Source organism: Rhinolophus hipposideros (assembly GCF_964194185.1).
Source record: "Rhinolophus hipposideros genome assembly, chromosome: 8".
NCBI classification, from domain to species: Eukaryota; Metazoa; Chordata; class Mammalia; order Chiroptera; family Rhinolophidae; genus Rhinolophus; species Rhinolophus hipposideros.
The window spans coordinates 68,248,693-68,266,396 of NC_138054.1; the positions used below are offsets into that span (position 1 = coordinate 68,248,693).

The 17,704-nt window shown below is 45.4% G+C and overlaps 1 protein-coding gene across 21 annotated transcripts in view; it reads right to left on the reverse strand.

Annotated features, from left to right (window-relative positions):
• MACF1 (microtubule actin crosslinking factor 1) overlaps nt 1–17,704 on the reverse strand; it is a 312,440-nt gene that overhangs the window by 47,778 nt on the left and 246,958 nt on the right. For 19 of the 21 annotated variants that reach the window (XM_081054961.1, XM_081054954.1, XM_081054959.1 and 16 more), the window contains 3 exons: nt 2,848–3,009; nt 2,446–2,616; nt 1,642–1,808 (listed from right to left, as the gene is read on the reverse strand). In XM_081054961.1, coding sequence (XP_080911087.1) covers nt 1,642–1,808; nt 2,446–2,616; nt 2,848–3,009 — 500 coding nt within the window. Of the gene's footprint in view, nt 1–1,641; nt 1,809–2,445; nt 2,617–2,847; nt 3,010–9,241; nt 14,518–17,704 lie in introns of those variants that run through there. The other 2 variants (XM_081054955.1, XM_081054962.1) reach the window with 1 other exon arrangement.

Consider the following 17,704-nt stretch of genomic DNA (forward strand, 5'->3'; position numbering starts at 1 on the left):
TGGGTAGTGTAGAAAGAGTCATAACACGATACTTTAGAAACAAAATCATGACTTGAATGAGCTCATGGACCTGGGAGATAAGTACTGCTTAGAATAATGACCGTAGGACACGGTACAGAAAGAGTTACGGCAGTTAAGAGGGAGGTGAGGTTATTCTATGCTTGGGGAATGATGAAACGGTTTATAGAAGGGGAGATCGACAAAAGTATTTCATGGAAGATGCAACAGCATCAGCAAAGACAGAATGAGGAAACTGACAGAAGGTACAGAGGAAAAGAATATGGTTTACTTTATCCGTACTACAAGGTCTGAGAAGAATAGTGGAAAGGAAGAAAGGTAGGTTACGGACAAATAGTAGAAAGCTTTGAATGTTGGGTTCAAGAGTCCAGACTTTATTTATAGGCAACAGAGAGTCATTAAATGTCTTTGAGCATGCGAAGAGGTGAAGGCCTGAGGGTAAGTGGCAGCAGAGTGATGAGTGATAAGTGGATTAGTTAGGAAGCCACCTCAGATGAGCACCTCATGTGAACTAGCCCAACGGAGAACTCATAAGAACTGAAGTACATGAGTGGGAATTAGAGAAATGAATAAATAGGAAAGACACTGTAGAACTGGCAGAATTTAGCATCCTGAAAGATGTGGGACACAAAGGCGTAGAAGGGTAAAAATGGGGCTGAGATTTTAAGCTTAGGTAACTGGAAGTTAGTTAATAGCACTATTATTGGAAATGGACAGAGAGAGAAGAAAAAAAAGCAGCACAATTTGTAAATAAAATAAGTTGAATTCTTTCATTTTTGTTTCTCCCTCTAATATGGGCAAGAGATACTTTAAAACTCAGATAAGAAATAAGCAAGCACGGTGTGCAGGTGAGGAAACGAAGACTGAAGAGGGAATTTATTTGAAGACTGCCATTGGCTACCTAGACAACTGAAAGGATACAAGAATAAATGATCAACTCTACTCCTCTCATGTTGATTTCTGATTAGCTAGCCTTTACGTTTAAAACTGGGACAGTCCATGCTAAAAGTAAAGACACCCATGTGGCTTATTAAGCTCAAGTGACACTGGAGTAACTTATAGCTAAGGAAAGAGAAAGCAGTGCCTTGGAGGAGGAAAGTATGCTGCCTGTCTTCTGGCCATTTATTGAAGAAAGTAGAGTTGATTCATTTCTTAAATGCACATACATTTAACAGAACCACAGACTAGCTCCTAGATGCAAAAACATCTAACATTAGGATAAACTAAGAGAAAAGAAATATATTTCAATTCCAAATATCGAAGGCATTATTTGTAAATCTGAAGGAAAAAAAATCTGCTTTAAAAACTCAGAAAATAACTGGCTGAATTGCAGGAGTTTGCGTCTGTCATCTGCAACCAGGATTATGCTGCAGCAGAACAACAGAGATCGAGTCTGCAGTTCTCAGAAATGTATGGAGGAGCTGAGGCTCATTTCCTGAGAGTTATTCTGGCTTGAGGATCACCTCTAAGAACGTATCCCTCTTCAAAATAAAATCCATTAAACACCTTCCAAAGCACTGTACAAATCATCCAGGAGCTTTCAGAGCACCTCAGTAATAGCAAGTCAAAAACAGGACACAGCAAACCTTCTCTGACCCATTCTCAAAACCCCTCTGGCCTTACCTGGCTGCTGCCTTGCTGAGTAGTCCTGTCCATCTACTTTCAAGACTCTCCAATTGTCCAGTGATTTTCTCTCTATCTGCCAGTTCAGCTGACTGGGCTATTCTGCCTCCTTCTGCTTGAAGCATGTCTACGGTGGCCTTTCGATCATCTAGGAGCCGTTGGAGCAACTATTGGATACATACACATTTAAAGTGAATGAAAAGTGATAACATGGGGTCACTTTAAAATCTGAAGGATGAAAAAACAACAAAAAAATCCAAAATTCCTACCGCACCAAATCCTAAGCTTAAGTGAATAACAAGCTTTTTTTTTTTCCCATCCTGAGGCAAAAACATAAGATTGTTCCTACTATCCACATAAACTTTTCATACATTTAAGTTTTTAAATGATATAGTGACTGTCATTATGTGACTAACAGGGAACTTACTTTGAACCAGGACAAAAATGCATTGAAATAAAAACTAAGCCCCCCCAAAACTAGACATAGATGCAACCTCATACATTATTTAGAATATTGCTAACCCTGATAATACCAAAAACCTCTTAAGATACAACCGTGATTGAAACACTGAAATACATGAACACTGGGATACATGAACAAGTAAAACTGTTCAGTCCAATATATGCCACAGTAAGGTTAAAGTAAGATGATAACAATAAATTTCCACCTTTCTTTTCCGGATCACAGAAAGGAAGTGAGGATTTGACTAAAACTCCTGAACATGCTCCTTAAACTATGAGCAAATGTGTCGTCTGCCACTGCCTGTGGCTGTTACAGTTCACTGTCCCAACATTCTCACTTACCTTCTGTTCTTGGATCTGTGCTTTCACCACTTTATACTCAGCAGATGGAGGTTTCTGATTGGCTATGAGCTCCTCAGTGTCTGCCAACCAGCTGAGCAATGGCTCCAAGGCATCCTGAAACTTCCCACAATGCAACAAAGCCTCCTGGAGTTGTGCAATTCTTTGTGCAACCTGTATCACAAACACAGAGGCTCATTAGGAGAATGCAGAGAGCTTTTAAATTACTACTGACCCCTTTTCGTATCTACCGATTACAACTGCTAAATTGTTATTGGCCTTCAGGTTCCAAGGAAATCTTAAATTTAGGTGTCTCTTTTCTATGCTCGCCATTCCCAGTACATTTTGTTACCTGCACCGTGCCTGCCCGCACCCCAGACCCCGCCGCCCGTGCATGCCATTTACCTTTTTATTCAGTGTGTTCCACCGAGCATTGATCTCATCCATGTCATGTTCCAAACCCTGCACATCACAGTTTTTTCCAGCACTCTGAATCAATCCCTGGCCAAGTCCATTCACCTGCTGTAATTTCATTTGAAGAGGATCCACCTGTTCTTTCTGAAACATCTAGATAATTGTAAGCCAAAGAAGACTTAATCCAAAGGCAATCAGACCCTGTATATCACACAGTGACTGGTTATTCTTGGGAGATTTATGATTTAACAAAGAAGGACCAGGAATAAAAGTGAAACAAGCCATTTGTACAGGGAACTATCAAGGAAACTTGTGGTTTCATATTTCAATACAGCCTCCCATGGACAAGTAATTACAGCGAGTTATGGCACTACTTACATTTTTAACCCAACGACTCACGGTTTGTTTTTATTTTTTTAATCTGTTTGCATTAATTTTTAATGCAAAAATCTATAAGAAAGAAGCATTAGTCTCAAGATATCATAAAAGTGTGATGTACCTCAATCTTAAAAGGGAAGAATGATACCTTGGGGAACAGCTTTAAGTGACCACTGATATACGCAATGCTCTTCTCTGACTAGGACTGATAACTCAATTAGCCCAAACATATTAATAGTGTGAAAAATGCTAACCTCATAGCTTAATCCCCAAGTGGCCATTTAACTCCATCCTGTTCCAGGGCCAGACCACACACAGCCAATAATCTTGCAACAGTATTCCTCTGATTACAAAAGGAAACGGGCCAGTGATTCCGGGAAATGTCCTTAACAATTTCAGACACATACTCTGAGTAAGATGCAGATATATATATACATATATGTGAAACAGTTTAAAAATAATGATACTGTGTATCCATGTTCACTACAAAAGAATTAAAATGTGAAAAAAGTGTAACAAACAATGTGCATGTTTCTTTCTACTCCAGGTTAAGCTCCATTATGACTTAGAAATTTCTAAAGAAAACAAGAAGAGAATGGTACTTTTGCCACTCTAAGGGAAAGAATGAAATAAATATTTGTCCCTAAAATCACATTTCTTTACATTGTCAGATGATATAAATCAGCCATATTCCACTAGTCTGGATCTTTTTCCCTTCTTTTTTCTTCCATAGAAAGTTCCTTCAGTTTCAGTGAGACAGCTGAGGCTATTAAGATTGAAGGATGACAAAAAACGAAAGAGGACAAAAATAAATGTAAAAAAAATTTTAAGTTTGGGTAAGACTAATTTTGACCTATGAGACTACAGATCACACTAGGATTAGGAAACTGATTCTAGAAAGAATGGTCTATGGCTGGACAAGTGAGTTACTAGGGAGGAAAAGCCCCAGAGACCACTGCAAAAAGAAGGTTACAAAGGTAATTACCAGTGGGCTTCATGTTATACTATAATTTGATTACACCATATTTTGTTAGGCAACACTACAAGGCAGTTAGTTCAGCTAAAAATGACTGTTTCCCCAACTACATGGTTCCCAGAAAAAACAAGTGCTACGATTCAATTTCTATTAAAGATGTTTCACTTCAGAAAAATCAGAGCAGGGTGGGAAGGGAACCCCAGCTCCCATATTTTAAGTTGCTGGGGAACAACAAAATGGTGGTGGTGGTGGGGTGGGGGGTGGAAAGGCAAAGAAAGAAGAGTCAAAAGTACAGAGGGAAGATGTCAAGTCCACTGAAGAGCCCCCGCTTTTACCAATAATCAAATCCTGTGTCTCATGACTGACATTCACATTCATTCTGTGCTGTCCAATATGGTAGCCAGCAGCTACCTGTGGCTATTTAAATTAACTAAAAATTCAGCTCCTCAGCCACATTAGCCACATTTCATGTGGTCAACAGCCATGTGTGGCTAGTACCTGCTGTATGAAGACAGAAGTTCTATTGGATAGCGATATGACACAGAAAAGTAAAATATATTTAAATAGCTTAATGATCTCCTTAATATAATAAAGCTAATTCTTTTTTTAAAATTTGGATTTACTTTATGAACATTTCCTATAGAAGCATCAGATTCGTTTCCCACCTCCACTCTATGGATTACAGTGATAGGGAATGGGTATCTGTCTCATCTTTTTGCAGAAGTTTGAAAATATATGAAAAGCACCTCTAAATATACACAAAATATTTATTTTGAACATAAGTAAACAGAATGTTAAAGAAATTTGAAAATACTTGCTCCCTTTTCTCAACTCCCAAATAAAGCTGTTTTGCAAACCCAGTGCTTTCAGATAAATTAAACTTCCTACTCCTTAGTATTTCAATGGGACTGTGCCATGTTATTAACTGACCAGTGCTGGCAGACATTTCCCAGAGCAGAACCCAGAAAAAATTACTGTGAAGATGTAAGATAAAACAGGGACATAAAACAGAAAATTTCCAAAGAACTTCTTAAAACACTTTCATCTTTGGTAATATCACATTCTCCCAGTTTTCATCCTGAATGATCCCTTTTTGATGTCCTTTGCTCTCCTCCTTTTTCTTTTCTAGATCTCCAAATGTTAGTCTTTTGGGGGCAGGAAAATGGGCAGAATGTCAGTCCTGGGCCCTCTTCTCCTTCTATACTCTCTTCTAGGTAATTCCATCCATTCTTATGTCTTTAAATGTTAACCACGATAAATGCTTATGTCTCTACAACTGTATTTCCAACTACTTTCTTAATATTGCCGTACAAATGAATCACAGGCATATCGAATTTAACCATTCCAATATTGAACAGTACTTCCTACTTTCCTCTCCCCCCAAATCTGTTCTTCCCTAAATCAACAATTTACTACTGTCCCCAGCCACTCAGTTGTACAAACCAGAACCTAGAAGCCATCCTTGACACCTTCCTCTCCCTCCCTCTCAACATAAAAGCCATTATCAGGTCTTGTTGATTCTGTCTCCAAAAAATTTCTTGAATTCATCCCCATCTACTTACATCCCTCTCGTTCAAGCCTCCTTGACAACTGCAGTAACTGAACGGGCCTCTCTGTCTTTGATCCCCAAATCCATTCTACAGACAGTAGCAAGTGTGATGTTTTCTTAAATTTGCAAACCATTCAGTGTTTTCTGCATTTTTGACAATTATCTATCACAATGCAAACAAACAAAACAGAGACAAAGAAATCTGAGATCTATAAACTCCAAATAATGTTGAGAACATTTACTGTCAGTGTGGACCAGTTTTCTCTATCTTTGAGAGTAATTTTTTAAAAAATGTAAATGAAATCATTTCACTCCCCTACTTAAAATCTTTCAATAGCTTCTCATAGTTTTTTAGTTACAGATCCTTTTGAGGATATCTTTCTCAGTCCCTGCATCATCGAGCCCCTGCCTACCTCTCTAGATTTACTTCAAGGCACTCTTCTGGAACCCTCGGCCACTGTGGTCTAGCCACTTGGCCTTCTTTTAGTTCTAACATGCCAAGTTCTTCCCAGCTTCCATTTCCTTTGTCTGGAATGTTCTTCCCTCTGACTCTGCCTAAGTAACTTCTATTTATCCTTCAGGTTTCAGTTTTAAAATCCTTTCCCTCACTCCACAAAATTGAAATTAAATACCTCCATTATTTCTTATCATTGCATTTGCGACAATTTGTAACTTTATATTTGTGTCATTTTTGCTTAATGTCTGCCACCCCCCCCACCACTGTAGTACAAGTTCCACAAAGGCAGGGACCATGCCAACTCTATTCACTGCAGGAGCCCCAGTACCTGGCACAGAGTAGGTACTCAATAAATATTTATGCAATGAATAAACGAATCCTTGTACAGAAATGGTGTTATGGAAAGCAAACAAATCCATGAAGGTTCTGCTGATTAGCTGAGCATTCAAACACTGAACTCAGATCGCTGGGCTCCCCAATTTTTGTTTTAAGAGACTTTTTTTGGGCCAGATTTTAAAGAGCTGTTTATTATACAAAAGGTTTTTGTTTTTCCTTCCCCAGTGATTGGAAGTAAGATGAAGGAAGTCTATAAGTGAGAAGATTGTTTAAATAACCAGACTGCTCTCATTGGGCTTAGGATCCCACGCTAGAAACAGCTAACAAATTGACATTTTGCTTCTTCTACCAAAGTCTCGTTATTACTATTAGAAAGCTTTTATCTATTTTAACCATGTATACATGTGTATATTTGTACATATGTACACACATACAGAGGATCTAAAGCAGTTCATTCTAAATCACATTCTAGGTATAACCACTTGTCGAGTTCTAAATGTTTATGTATAAAAATGACAGGTTCAATTGCCTCTAGGAACCGTTTTAGAAGGAAGAAATACATATATTTCTCATCTTGGAAAAACTTTTTTTCCCTTAATATTTCATGAATTTAGCAAAATATGTATATTCACGTTACTTCTATAATATTTGTTTTGTTTCGATATTTTCAAAATAGCCTCTCTACATTCTTATTGGTCAACAGTGCTGGTTGTGGCTGTGGCTTACATTTCTCCTTTTGTACACAGATGTAGACATCTTGCTTCCAGATATGCCATAAGGTAACCACACTTCAAAGATGATGGACTACCTTGCAGTTTGGCTACTATTTCCTTCTCCTGTCATTTATATCAGGAAATATGTCATAAAATGACTATCTCCTGTAGCTGGAAGGATCCTTAGAGATTACCCTAGCTCCATCTACTAGTTTTATAGATGGGGAAACAGAGATCCCGGAGTCTGATAAAAATTCAGGGTTTTCCTAAATTTTTTTCCTTTATGCAGATTTGATTGGCTCCTTATATATTTAATTCCTGTATTTCACTGATTATTGCCATAGGCTTTATACTAGAAATATTCTGTATAATCAAGAATGTCAGTGACTTTGGACAGGTTACTGGGATCTTGGTGTCAATCCCACTAAAATTCACTAAAATTCAGAAAACTGAATCCAATCCATCAATCAGAAAGGTTACACACTCTAATTTGATGGGATGCTACATTACAAAATAACTGGTGAGACCTATGGTGACACCACCACTCTGCTGAGGAGGAGGAAGAGCTATGGCAAAACGGGCAGGTTATGGCCCACCCACAATCAAATGATTTTTCGTTGCTGGTAGTTACATGTTTAACTGGTCCTTTCGCCAGCTAAGGCTGCCCTGGAAGGCTCTGCCATGGGATGGATGAGAGAACCTATCGTGTAGCATTCATGGATAGTCAGGAGACTGATATTCACCCTGTCAGTCAAGTCAAGTCACGAGTAAGTGCTTACTATGACAAAGGTCCTGGGGATGGTGTAAAAGCAAAACCACCTCCGCACTCAGTAACCTCTAAAGATATTAGGTTTGATTCAACTCCTAACTCCTCACTCCACTCCTTACCGCTGACCAAATGACACCAGGACAGTGAACTACAGAAACCTACTGATCTCAAATCCCTCTCACTAAGAGTGCTCAGCGATGTGAACACTTGTTCCCCACAGCTTCCTACCATAGTCTCTCTTCTCTAATATTAAGAATCTTAGAATCTTGGAGCTAAGAGAGACCCAGGAGGACATTTAGCCCAATTCCCTCATTTTATAAATTAAGAAACAAGAAGTACAAGAAAGGAAAGTGACTTGGTTCAGGACACAAGGTTTTACGAGACAACTAAAATACCTTTTTCATGAACATTATTCAGGCTCATTCTGGCTTTAAGAAACACACATTTGTATTAAAAAGCTGTTATTCACACATCTGTATATTGCGTTCACTCAACCTGGTTTGGTGAATTCTCTCAACTAAGCACCATATGTCTATTTGAAAGGGAAAGTGGGAGGAAGCTGACAGTGACTGAAATCGTACACATTCGGTGCTTTCAATGGGTTGTCTCACCTTATCCCCACAACCCTCACAGGGTTCTGCCTTACCAAAGGAGAAAACTGGAGACTCAGGACATGTGATTTTCCCAGAGTGGTTAGAAGTCTCCCCGGTCTCACTCCAAAGCTCACAGGCTAGTCTCCACCAGACTGCTGACATGCTGATCAATGAGCAGCCTTTTTCCCCCCTTTTATTTATTTATTTATTTATTTATTTATTTATTTATTTATTTATTTATTTATTAGTTTCAGGAACGAGCAGCCTCTTGATTGAGGCAAGAACGTACGTACTATAATTTCAAAAGTAGAATCACCCTTTCTTGCTAGTAATCTTTGTCAAAATGTAAACCAACGACTGTTTACATCCCTGTTTCCCTTGTGCTTGGGTTACCTCTGAATAAAAAGCATAATATGAATTACAAAGTCTTTTGCCACATGGAAGTAAAACATATTTCCCTCCCATAAACTCGACAGAAAGACCAGAAAAGCCCAGATGCCCCAAAGAGAACCAAGGGAAGTACTATCTGTGTCCGTGCTAATCACCAAGTCAGAGAACTTGCAAATCTCACTTTCCTCTGCAGATCCTTACCCCACAAAATGAGCAACAATTACCTCATTTGAATTTAATCCATCAGCTGCAGCCAGAGGCACTTTCCCAAGCAGCACAGAGCCAGTCACCTCTTTCATTCCAAATGCTGGGGAATCAAGGTCTTCCTTGATCCACATTCCAGCAGGGGAACCCTCCTCTAGAACAGTAGTTCCTTCCTCTGAGATAGGTACTGTATCAGTGTGGGCAGTATTTCCCAGGATGGGCACACCAGCAGGGAACACTTCTTCCATAGCAGGCACTGAGGCAGCTGGGGCTGCAGGCTCCTCTGAGGTGGGCACTGAGGCAGCGGGGGCTGCAGGGTCCTCTGGGGTGTGCACCGAGGCAGCTGGGGCTGCAGGCTCCTCTGGGGTGTGCACTGAGGCAGCTGGGGCTGCAGGGTCCTCTGGGGTGGGCACCAAGGCAGCTGGGGCTGCAGGCTCCTCTGGGGTGTGCACTGAGGCAGCTGGGGCTGCAGGGTCCTCTGGGGTGGGCACCGAGGCAGCAGGGGCTGCAGGGTCCTCTGGGGTGTGCACTGAGGCTGCTGGGGCTGCAGGGTCCTCTGAGGTGGGCACCGAGGCAGCTGGGGCTGCAGGCTCCTCTGAAGTGGGCACTGAGGCAGCGGGGGCTGCGGGTTCCTCTGGGGTGGGCACTGAGGCAGCGGGGGCTGCAGGCTCCTCTGAGGTGGGCACCGAGGCAGCGGGGGCTGCAGGCTCCTCTGAAGTGGGCACCGAGGCAGCGGGGGCTGCAGGCTCCTCTGAGGTGGGCACCGAGGCAGCGGGGGCTTCAGGCTCCTCTGAGGTGGGCACCGAGGCAGCTGGGGCTGCAGGCTCCTCTGAAGTGGGCACTGAGGCAGCGGGGGCTGCAGGCTCCTCTGAGGTGGGCACCGAGGCAGCGGGGGCTGCAGGCTCCTCTGAAGTGGGCACTGAGGCAGCGGGGACTGCAGGCTCCTCTGAGGTGGGCACCGAGGCAGCGGGGGCTTCAGGCTCCTCTGGGGTGGGCACTGAGGCAGCGGGGGCTGCAGGATCCTCTGGGATGGGCACTGAGGCAGCGGGGGCTTCAGGCTCCTCTGGGGTGGGCATTGCAGTAGCTGGGGCTGCAGGCTCCTCTGGGGTGGGCACTGCAGTAGCTGGGGCTTCAGGCTCCTCTGAGGTGGGCACTGTGGCAGCGGGGGCTTCAGGCTCCTCTGAGGTGGGCACTGTTGCAGTGGGGCCTGCAAGCTCCTCTGAGGTGGGCACTGCAGTAGCTGGGGCTGCAGGCTCTTCGGGTATGGGCACTGAGGCAGCTGGGATTGCCGGCTCCTCTGGGGTGGGCACTGCAGCAGCTGGGGTGACAGAGCCCTCTGGGATGTCACCCCCTGTGGTGGACACTGCAGCAGCTGGAACAGTCCCCTCCGAAGCAGGCACTGTAACAGCTAGGGCAGCAGCCCCCTGTGGGGCTGATGCTGCAGCAGCTGGAACATCTTTCTCTATGGTGACCACTGAAGCAGCTGGAACATGTGCCTCTATGGTGACCACTGAAGCACCTGGCATGTCCTCCTGTGGAAAGGGCACTGGAACAGCAGCTGTAACAGGCCCCTCTGGGGCGGGCACTGCAGCATCGAGGGCATCTTGTCTAGTGCACACTGCAGCAGCTGGGGCAGGTTTCTGTGGGATGGGTAGCCACTCCTCCAAAACTGGTTCAGTATTACCAGCCTTGGTAACTCGTTCTTCCAGAAAGATATTTAGCAATGAATCGGAATCTGTCATTTCTGTCTCCCCTCCCTTCACCAAGGTCACATGCAGCTTAGGCTTTATGTCATTCACAGTTTCCTCGCCATCACTGCTGTGTCTCCATCCTCTATCCAGCAGGTGCAGACTCAGAATCTCTGACTCTGGGGACTTCCTCTGGTGATCCTGGACGACCTGCTCTGGGGAGTCGCTAAGAAAATATGCTGGGGCTCGATCTTCCAAATGCTGGGCTTCATAACCTAGCTCTTGCGCCTCACCATAAACTTTCTCCATGGACAATTCACAAGGAAACACATTTCCCGAGGAAGTCAGACTGTTTTTTTCTTGATTAGTAGCTCCTTCCTCACTTTCTAAATGAATCTCATCTGTTAGTAAAAGGGAACCATCCGACAACACCTCTGCTTCAGATCCTGAGGTAACATCTGTTAGTTCATAGCTAAAAGTAGAACTGAGGGAAACCCTCTCAACACACTCAACATTCCCCTCAGTTTGACTGCAGTCTACCTGGGACAAACTGCCATTTTCTTTGGCCAGCTCAGCTTCGAAGGCTGTTAAGTTTTCTTCATGAGAAGCCCTGCGATCAGAGTCGGGCAACCCTCCTGGGTCCAGCTTTCCTGGGGACTCCAGATCAGCGGGGTGTCTGAACTTAAATTCCCCTTCAGTTGTGGGGCTAAAAGGCACTTTTTTACACTTCTCCTCACTAACAGTGGAAGTGTCCTTCATGGTATCAGAGTGGTCAGTATGTTCCACAGCACTAGGCACCTGAGAAGAATCCAGGGCATTAAAATATTCACAATCCAATCCAGTATCACAGTCCTTTATCCTTATATTTAAAAGGCCTGTATGTTCCTTTTCTAAGGCAGCCCCTGGAAAACGACTAATTACCAGTGAATGTTCTGCATCCTGGAATGGGGCCAGCCCTTCAGAAGAGGCTTGGTTTTCCAGCTCAACTAGAGGAGTTACTCCTTCTTCACATAAACACTCTTTTTCAAGTTCAAGAAACATCTGCACTGAATCTGTGTCAGAGAGCTGCTCTGAATCGGCAGGACCAACAGTGTATTCTAAATTGAAAACAAGACCCTCTAGCTCCTGGGCAGATCTGTTTTTCAGCTCACCTACTGCACTCTCACCTGTGAGAACACAACCGTAATTAAGAGACGTATCCTTGACAACAGAAGCCAGATGGTCCTTAGCTGGCTGTAGGTCATCAGAGCAACAGATCCGACTAAGAGCTAGGTGGTCAAAAGTCCCCAAGACAGCAGCTGAGCAGCTGGCTCCATCCTCCACCAATGCTACAGTGTTTATGCGTTGTCTTTCTTCAAAAGTATCTGTCAGGCTGTTCTTTTTCTCATCTGCCATTAGAGAAGTCTTTCCTCTCTCTGACAGTTTCTCTTCCTCCCACTCCTCCTCAGCCTCCATCATGATCCATCGCTCATCCTCCTCAAACTTTAGTTCAGACTCTGTTTTCTCTCTCAGGCTGGGGGTTATGAAAACATGCAATTCTGGATCCAACAGCTCTTCACTGAGGCAAGGGGAGAGAGGTGGCATTTCCACAGTGCAAGCTGTGTCCCCAAGGGGGTGCAGCTTCTCGCTGAAGCCTCCCTTAGCCAAACTTTTCATGGCTCTGGGCCAGGTTGCACTTGAGAATCTGTGTTCCTGCATTACATCTGTGTTACCACTTGCTGCTGCAGATTCTGATTCTAGAGGCTGGAATTCATGGTGAGCGCTCTCTTTGTGCTGCTGCAATCTGAAGTCTTGGCAGTCTCCACTTAAGTTTTTCACATCCTGTGCTTCTGGAATACCTATGGATTTGGACACATGCTCCAGAGTTACTGACTCTGACTGAGGTTCCCTGTGGTCCAAATGACCAGAACTTCCTGTGAACGCAGAACTGGATTCCTTCTTCTCTTGCAAGGAAGGATTGGAAGCACCAGCTTCTGAAACTTCACTGAGAGACGCTTCCATCCTCTCTGCAAATTCTGGGAAATTGGGTGGCATGAAGGACTTCCACGATCGCCTGTTAACATTGTCTTTGCGTTCTGCATTTGGTCGCCGTCTGGGTGGCACAGGTGCTGACTTCTGAACATCACTGCTTAGCTTCAGTGCATCAAATATTATTCTCTCATCCAGCTTTTTGCCTTCTGGTGCTCTAGACTCAAAAACATTAGATGCCGCTCCTAACGTACCATTGCTGGATATAGTACTTCCTTCCATCTTTTCCATGGTGCTTTTTGAAGTCTGATTAAGCTTTGACCCCTGGTCAATTTGTTCATTTATCCTCATTGTATCATATATAGACCGCTGTGGAACATAGCAATCCTCTATATAACCATCCTCTTCCTCTCCTTTCCCTAGGCAGGTGGGGTTCTGCCTTAGACAGTCTGGCCTGCTGAGTGGTTTACCCATACTTTTTCAATCAAGATGAACTATCAACCTTTTAAAAGTCTTTCAAGAGTTCCTTCAAAATGCATTCTGCATAAATTAAAAATCCCTTTACATGTTCATAACCCCAAACCGCCAACTGGATTTGCCCTCCAGAAAGGCCTGCAAGTCCCGCTCTGAAACCATTCTAGGGGCAGCTCTTGGAGGAACAGCGTTTTCCTCACAGGCTAGCAGCCTCATAGTTGCAGGTAAGTGGTATAATTTAATCAACAAACAGAAAATAATTCCTCGTATGGCTTCTGGGTTTTTTAAAGAGCACTGCTCTAATTTAGTCAATTAAAAAAAAAATATCATCCGACACTGACAAGTCTTACTCAGTATCCAGTTCCACTCACTTTTCACCCATAGTAGGAAGCAGAGAATTGATACCGATTGCGTCCTTTAACAACAATGGCACAGCCACTCTAGCCTCCATGTATGGCCCAAGCTCCTAAGAATTCCTTTCATTTTATCCTCAGTTCCAGCCATGGAGAGTCCAGCTGGTCTGAATTAGCCATTCGTCCTTCCTAGTTCGGGTGTTTGCATTTGAACTGGGCTGGTCGGCGGATATTCCTGCAACTTTAAACACAGGAAGTCCTTCATTCGGGGCCAGCTTGGGGCTTCCTGTCTCCAAAACATCATGGCATTGTTGTGGCTCCCAGAACAGCCCAGCGCCGTGACCGCAAAACAAGGCTAGTGGAGCCCGGCGCCGGGCCTCGCCAGGCCCGCAAGCTGCAGCGGAGGCCGAGGGTCTGTCGGGAGGGTTCGCTTAGCGCGGCCTACTCCCCCGCGCCATGTCGCGCGCCCGGAGGGCCAGGGTTGCCTCACCGCAGATTGGCAGGTGGCTCCGGGCCGCGCCGGCCTCCGGTCCCGCGCTCAGGAAGTTAGTTTGTCCCTCCGGTAGCTGAGTCCCGCGAGCTGTGGGCGCTGCCTCCCCCGCCGCCGCCAGTCCCCGGCCCGCAGTCGCCGCGCCGTGGGCTGCATGTCAAGCAGCCGCCTCTATTCTCCACCGCTGCCGGCCCCGCCGTCCTCCCCGCCCGCAGCTGTCACGGTCCCGGCATGCAAACTTCTGGCTGGGAACAAAAGGCTCCGCTCGGGCCGGGTGGGGGCGAGCCCTCCTCCCTCGCGCCGCGCAGCCCGCTCGCCCGCCGCTCACTGGAAGTGCTGGGCTGGCGGGCGGCTCTCCTCCCCTTCCCGCGCCACACCGCCCCGCCCGGGCAGCCCCCCTGGCAGCCCGGGAGCGCGAAGCGGAGCCCAAGGGAGGAGGGCGGGGGCGGAGCCCGGGCGGGGGCAGGGAAAAGGAGCAACCGGAGCGGAGAGGGAGGAGGCCGCGGAGAGGATTGGCGGCCGAGGCGGCGAAGGAGGGGCTTCTGCGGGGTTTCAGGCGAGGGAGCCCCGGCGCCAGCCGCCAGGCTCAAACCCGCGCCCCCACGCCCCCACGCCCCGGGCTCCGGGGAAAGCCACGCCCCCGAGCAGGCGGGAGGAGGGGAGCGGTACCGCGCGAGTCTCAGCCGCGCGGCGCAAATCCCCTGACAAAGGAAAGCCCCGCCCTCCTCCCACCGGCCCGGCCCCCTGCCGCCCCCGCTGTGTCCCAACCCGCCCGGCTAGGAGCCCAGCCCAAGGACGAGTGAACCCAGAAGGACTTCCCCCGCCTCCTCCAGCCAGCAGATTCTGTCTGGCAAGGGCCACTCGGGGCCCCATCTGCCAGAACGGTCGCGCCGGCTGCAGCGGACGCTTGCCTAGCTCTGCCGCCAAAGGCTGTCGGAGTCCCCCCAATGTCACCTTTAGCGCGCCCCTACTGGGCCCAAGAATACCCCAGCCTTTAACTCGGCACTTTCCGGGTGTCCGAAGGAATTTGGTCACGCTCAGATACCAAGTTATTGGATAAACTCCAGGCACCTTCTCTCTCCCCCTTCTCACATTCATCAGGTCTTGGTCCATTTTCCCACCAGGATTTCTCTGCCCACAGACCTGAGCGGTGTCAATGACTGAGGAATAGGAGTTGGGGGGAGGGGCAGTGGAGATGCCAGCAGCAGTGCCCCACGCCCAAACACCTGGGCTCCTTTATTGCTGTGCACACCCAAGGAAACCTGAGCCTCCTTGGGGCCAGCTGAAAAGCATGAGTCTGTATTTCAAGTTTTAAGACAAAATACTAGAGAAAGGTGGCCCACAATCCAGTCCACAGCTTTTTGGCTTTCAGAAAAGCCATGTAGTCACCTGGTAACTGTTAAACAAAGAAAGTACAAAGGGCAACCCGGTAAACTGTCGTCCACCAGAGACAGCTACATTTCTGAAGGGGTGCAATACTCTGCTCCTTCTGTGATGGTCATTTGGGAAGGAAATAATTCAATGAACATTTCTGAATCTCTCTTGGACTATATGGTCAATATAGATGGTCAAACTTATGGAAAAGTTATCTCTATCCTTTACATACATAGCAAGTGAAGCCAATAGTTGGTGTATGGAGATCTGGCAGTGAAACCCTGAGCTGAGCCTTAGGCTTACTTGAGCCAGAGAGGTCCTTGGTGAAAATGAGGACTGAAATCAGAATTAAACTAAAAGGCCTTTCATTGGCAAAATGATTTACACTCCATTTCTCACTTGGAAAGAAACTGCTGATCAACTGAGCCCACTCAAATCCCAAAGGCTCTCTCCCCAGCTGTAAACTCGGCGGGGGGGGGGGGGGGGGGGGGGGGGAGCGGTTGCAGACTAGATGGTGTCTTGACAGCCTTTCTAACTTTAATATTCTTTAGTTCTGAAATTTTAAAGGCGCTGCCCAGAATCCTGAGTCTTCCTGGGCCTGTACTGCAAGACACCAGACCCCTGTCTTCTGAGGAATAAACAGCAGAAAGAACCAAGAATGCTTGATTTAGAGAAGGTTCCAGGCAATCTGATCAACAAGAAGTATCTGGAGCACTGGGACGTGGGAGGAAGGAAGCTTGTTCTGGGTGTCTCTTTAAGCTGGCACACTAAGATCCAAAGGCCGATTCGGAACCAACAAAGAGCTTTCTCACAGCTGTCCAAAGAAGAGGGTGTCCCCTAAAGTGATGACATTCCTGACCGTGGAGGTGTCTGAGCAGGAATTCAAGCAATCACTTGGCAGAGATTTAGGGAAACAGATTCACAAATCCTCTATCAGTTTGTTCAGAATGAATTTTAAGATCCCTTCTAACTCTGACATACTGTGATCCTAAGGGTTGATCAACTTACAGATCTGATACTTCACATTTCAGGGAATCCAGGTTTTAATTTTCCTTTAATTATTCAGTACAACCGGAAAAACCTAGGGAAGGCAAGATCAATTTCACTAGCAAATCTCCCTGGCCAAACACACTTAAGTGTTCAGATATCTTAACAGACTGTTTGCTGTACCAGGGCCCCTCTGGTTGGAAGAATCTGAGGAATTCTGGCTCTGGACTAAGGGTGGGTAGTTATTCTATTATAAAGAATGATCTTGATGTGGAATCACAAACCTCCTGGGCGGAAATTCCTTTCCTGTTTGCTCACCACGTCAGGTGCCAATCAATTCAGTCTTCTCCTAATCCCGCCCCACACCTATCTACCCTATTCTCACCCCTCTTACCAATCAATGTTCCAGATTATAAAATAAATAAATGGAGCATTTTAGCAACTATGAAGTTCGAATTCAAACTACTTTTCAGCTTCAGTCACACTCCCTGACTAAAGCATTAGGACAGTACTACAGAGAAACCTCCTCCAAAAAGTTCAAACACAACCTTAAAGAAAGGATTACCTAAAGTTATTCAATACTCTACCTCAAAAAAGAAGCCAAAGAGTGCTTCGCCTTTTTATTTATCATTTAGAAAGAAATCAAGAGAAGCAGCACAATGTCTCTTTCCTCCATGTCTTAGTTTTTATCTGTTCCTGAGTTTCTCCTCAGTTTTGGTATGTGGAACTCTGCCAATGGCCACTGCAGTGACTGAAATAAATACCTGATACAGCTTTCAGCCTCTTGTTACCCCGATAGCTCCAACAACAACAAAAAAGCATCTGTTCATTTCACATGCTGTGTGTAAACTTTTTAAAAGAGAAGTACAGGGAGCTCCAGAGAACCACTTCACATGCTTCCCCTACTCCTATAACCACAAATGTATGTGCTGAAGCCAAATTTCAAATTAGTTTCCAGTTAGCTGATTACAGAGTTCAAAGAATTCTCTACTCATTTTAGAAATTCCTGAGAACAGAATTTGGTTTCCGATTTTCCTTCAGTGAACTTAAAAGAAAGAACAATCCTGGCCTTTCCTGCTGTCTTCCTAATTAAAGACAGCCTGGTAGAGTCGCTTCACACCCTAACACAGCTCCCTTTCCAAGTTTTGG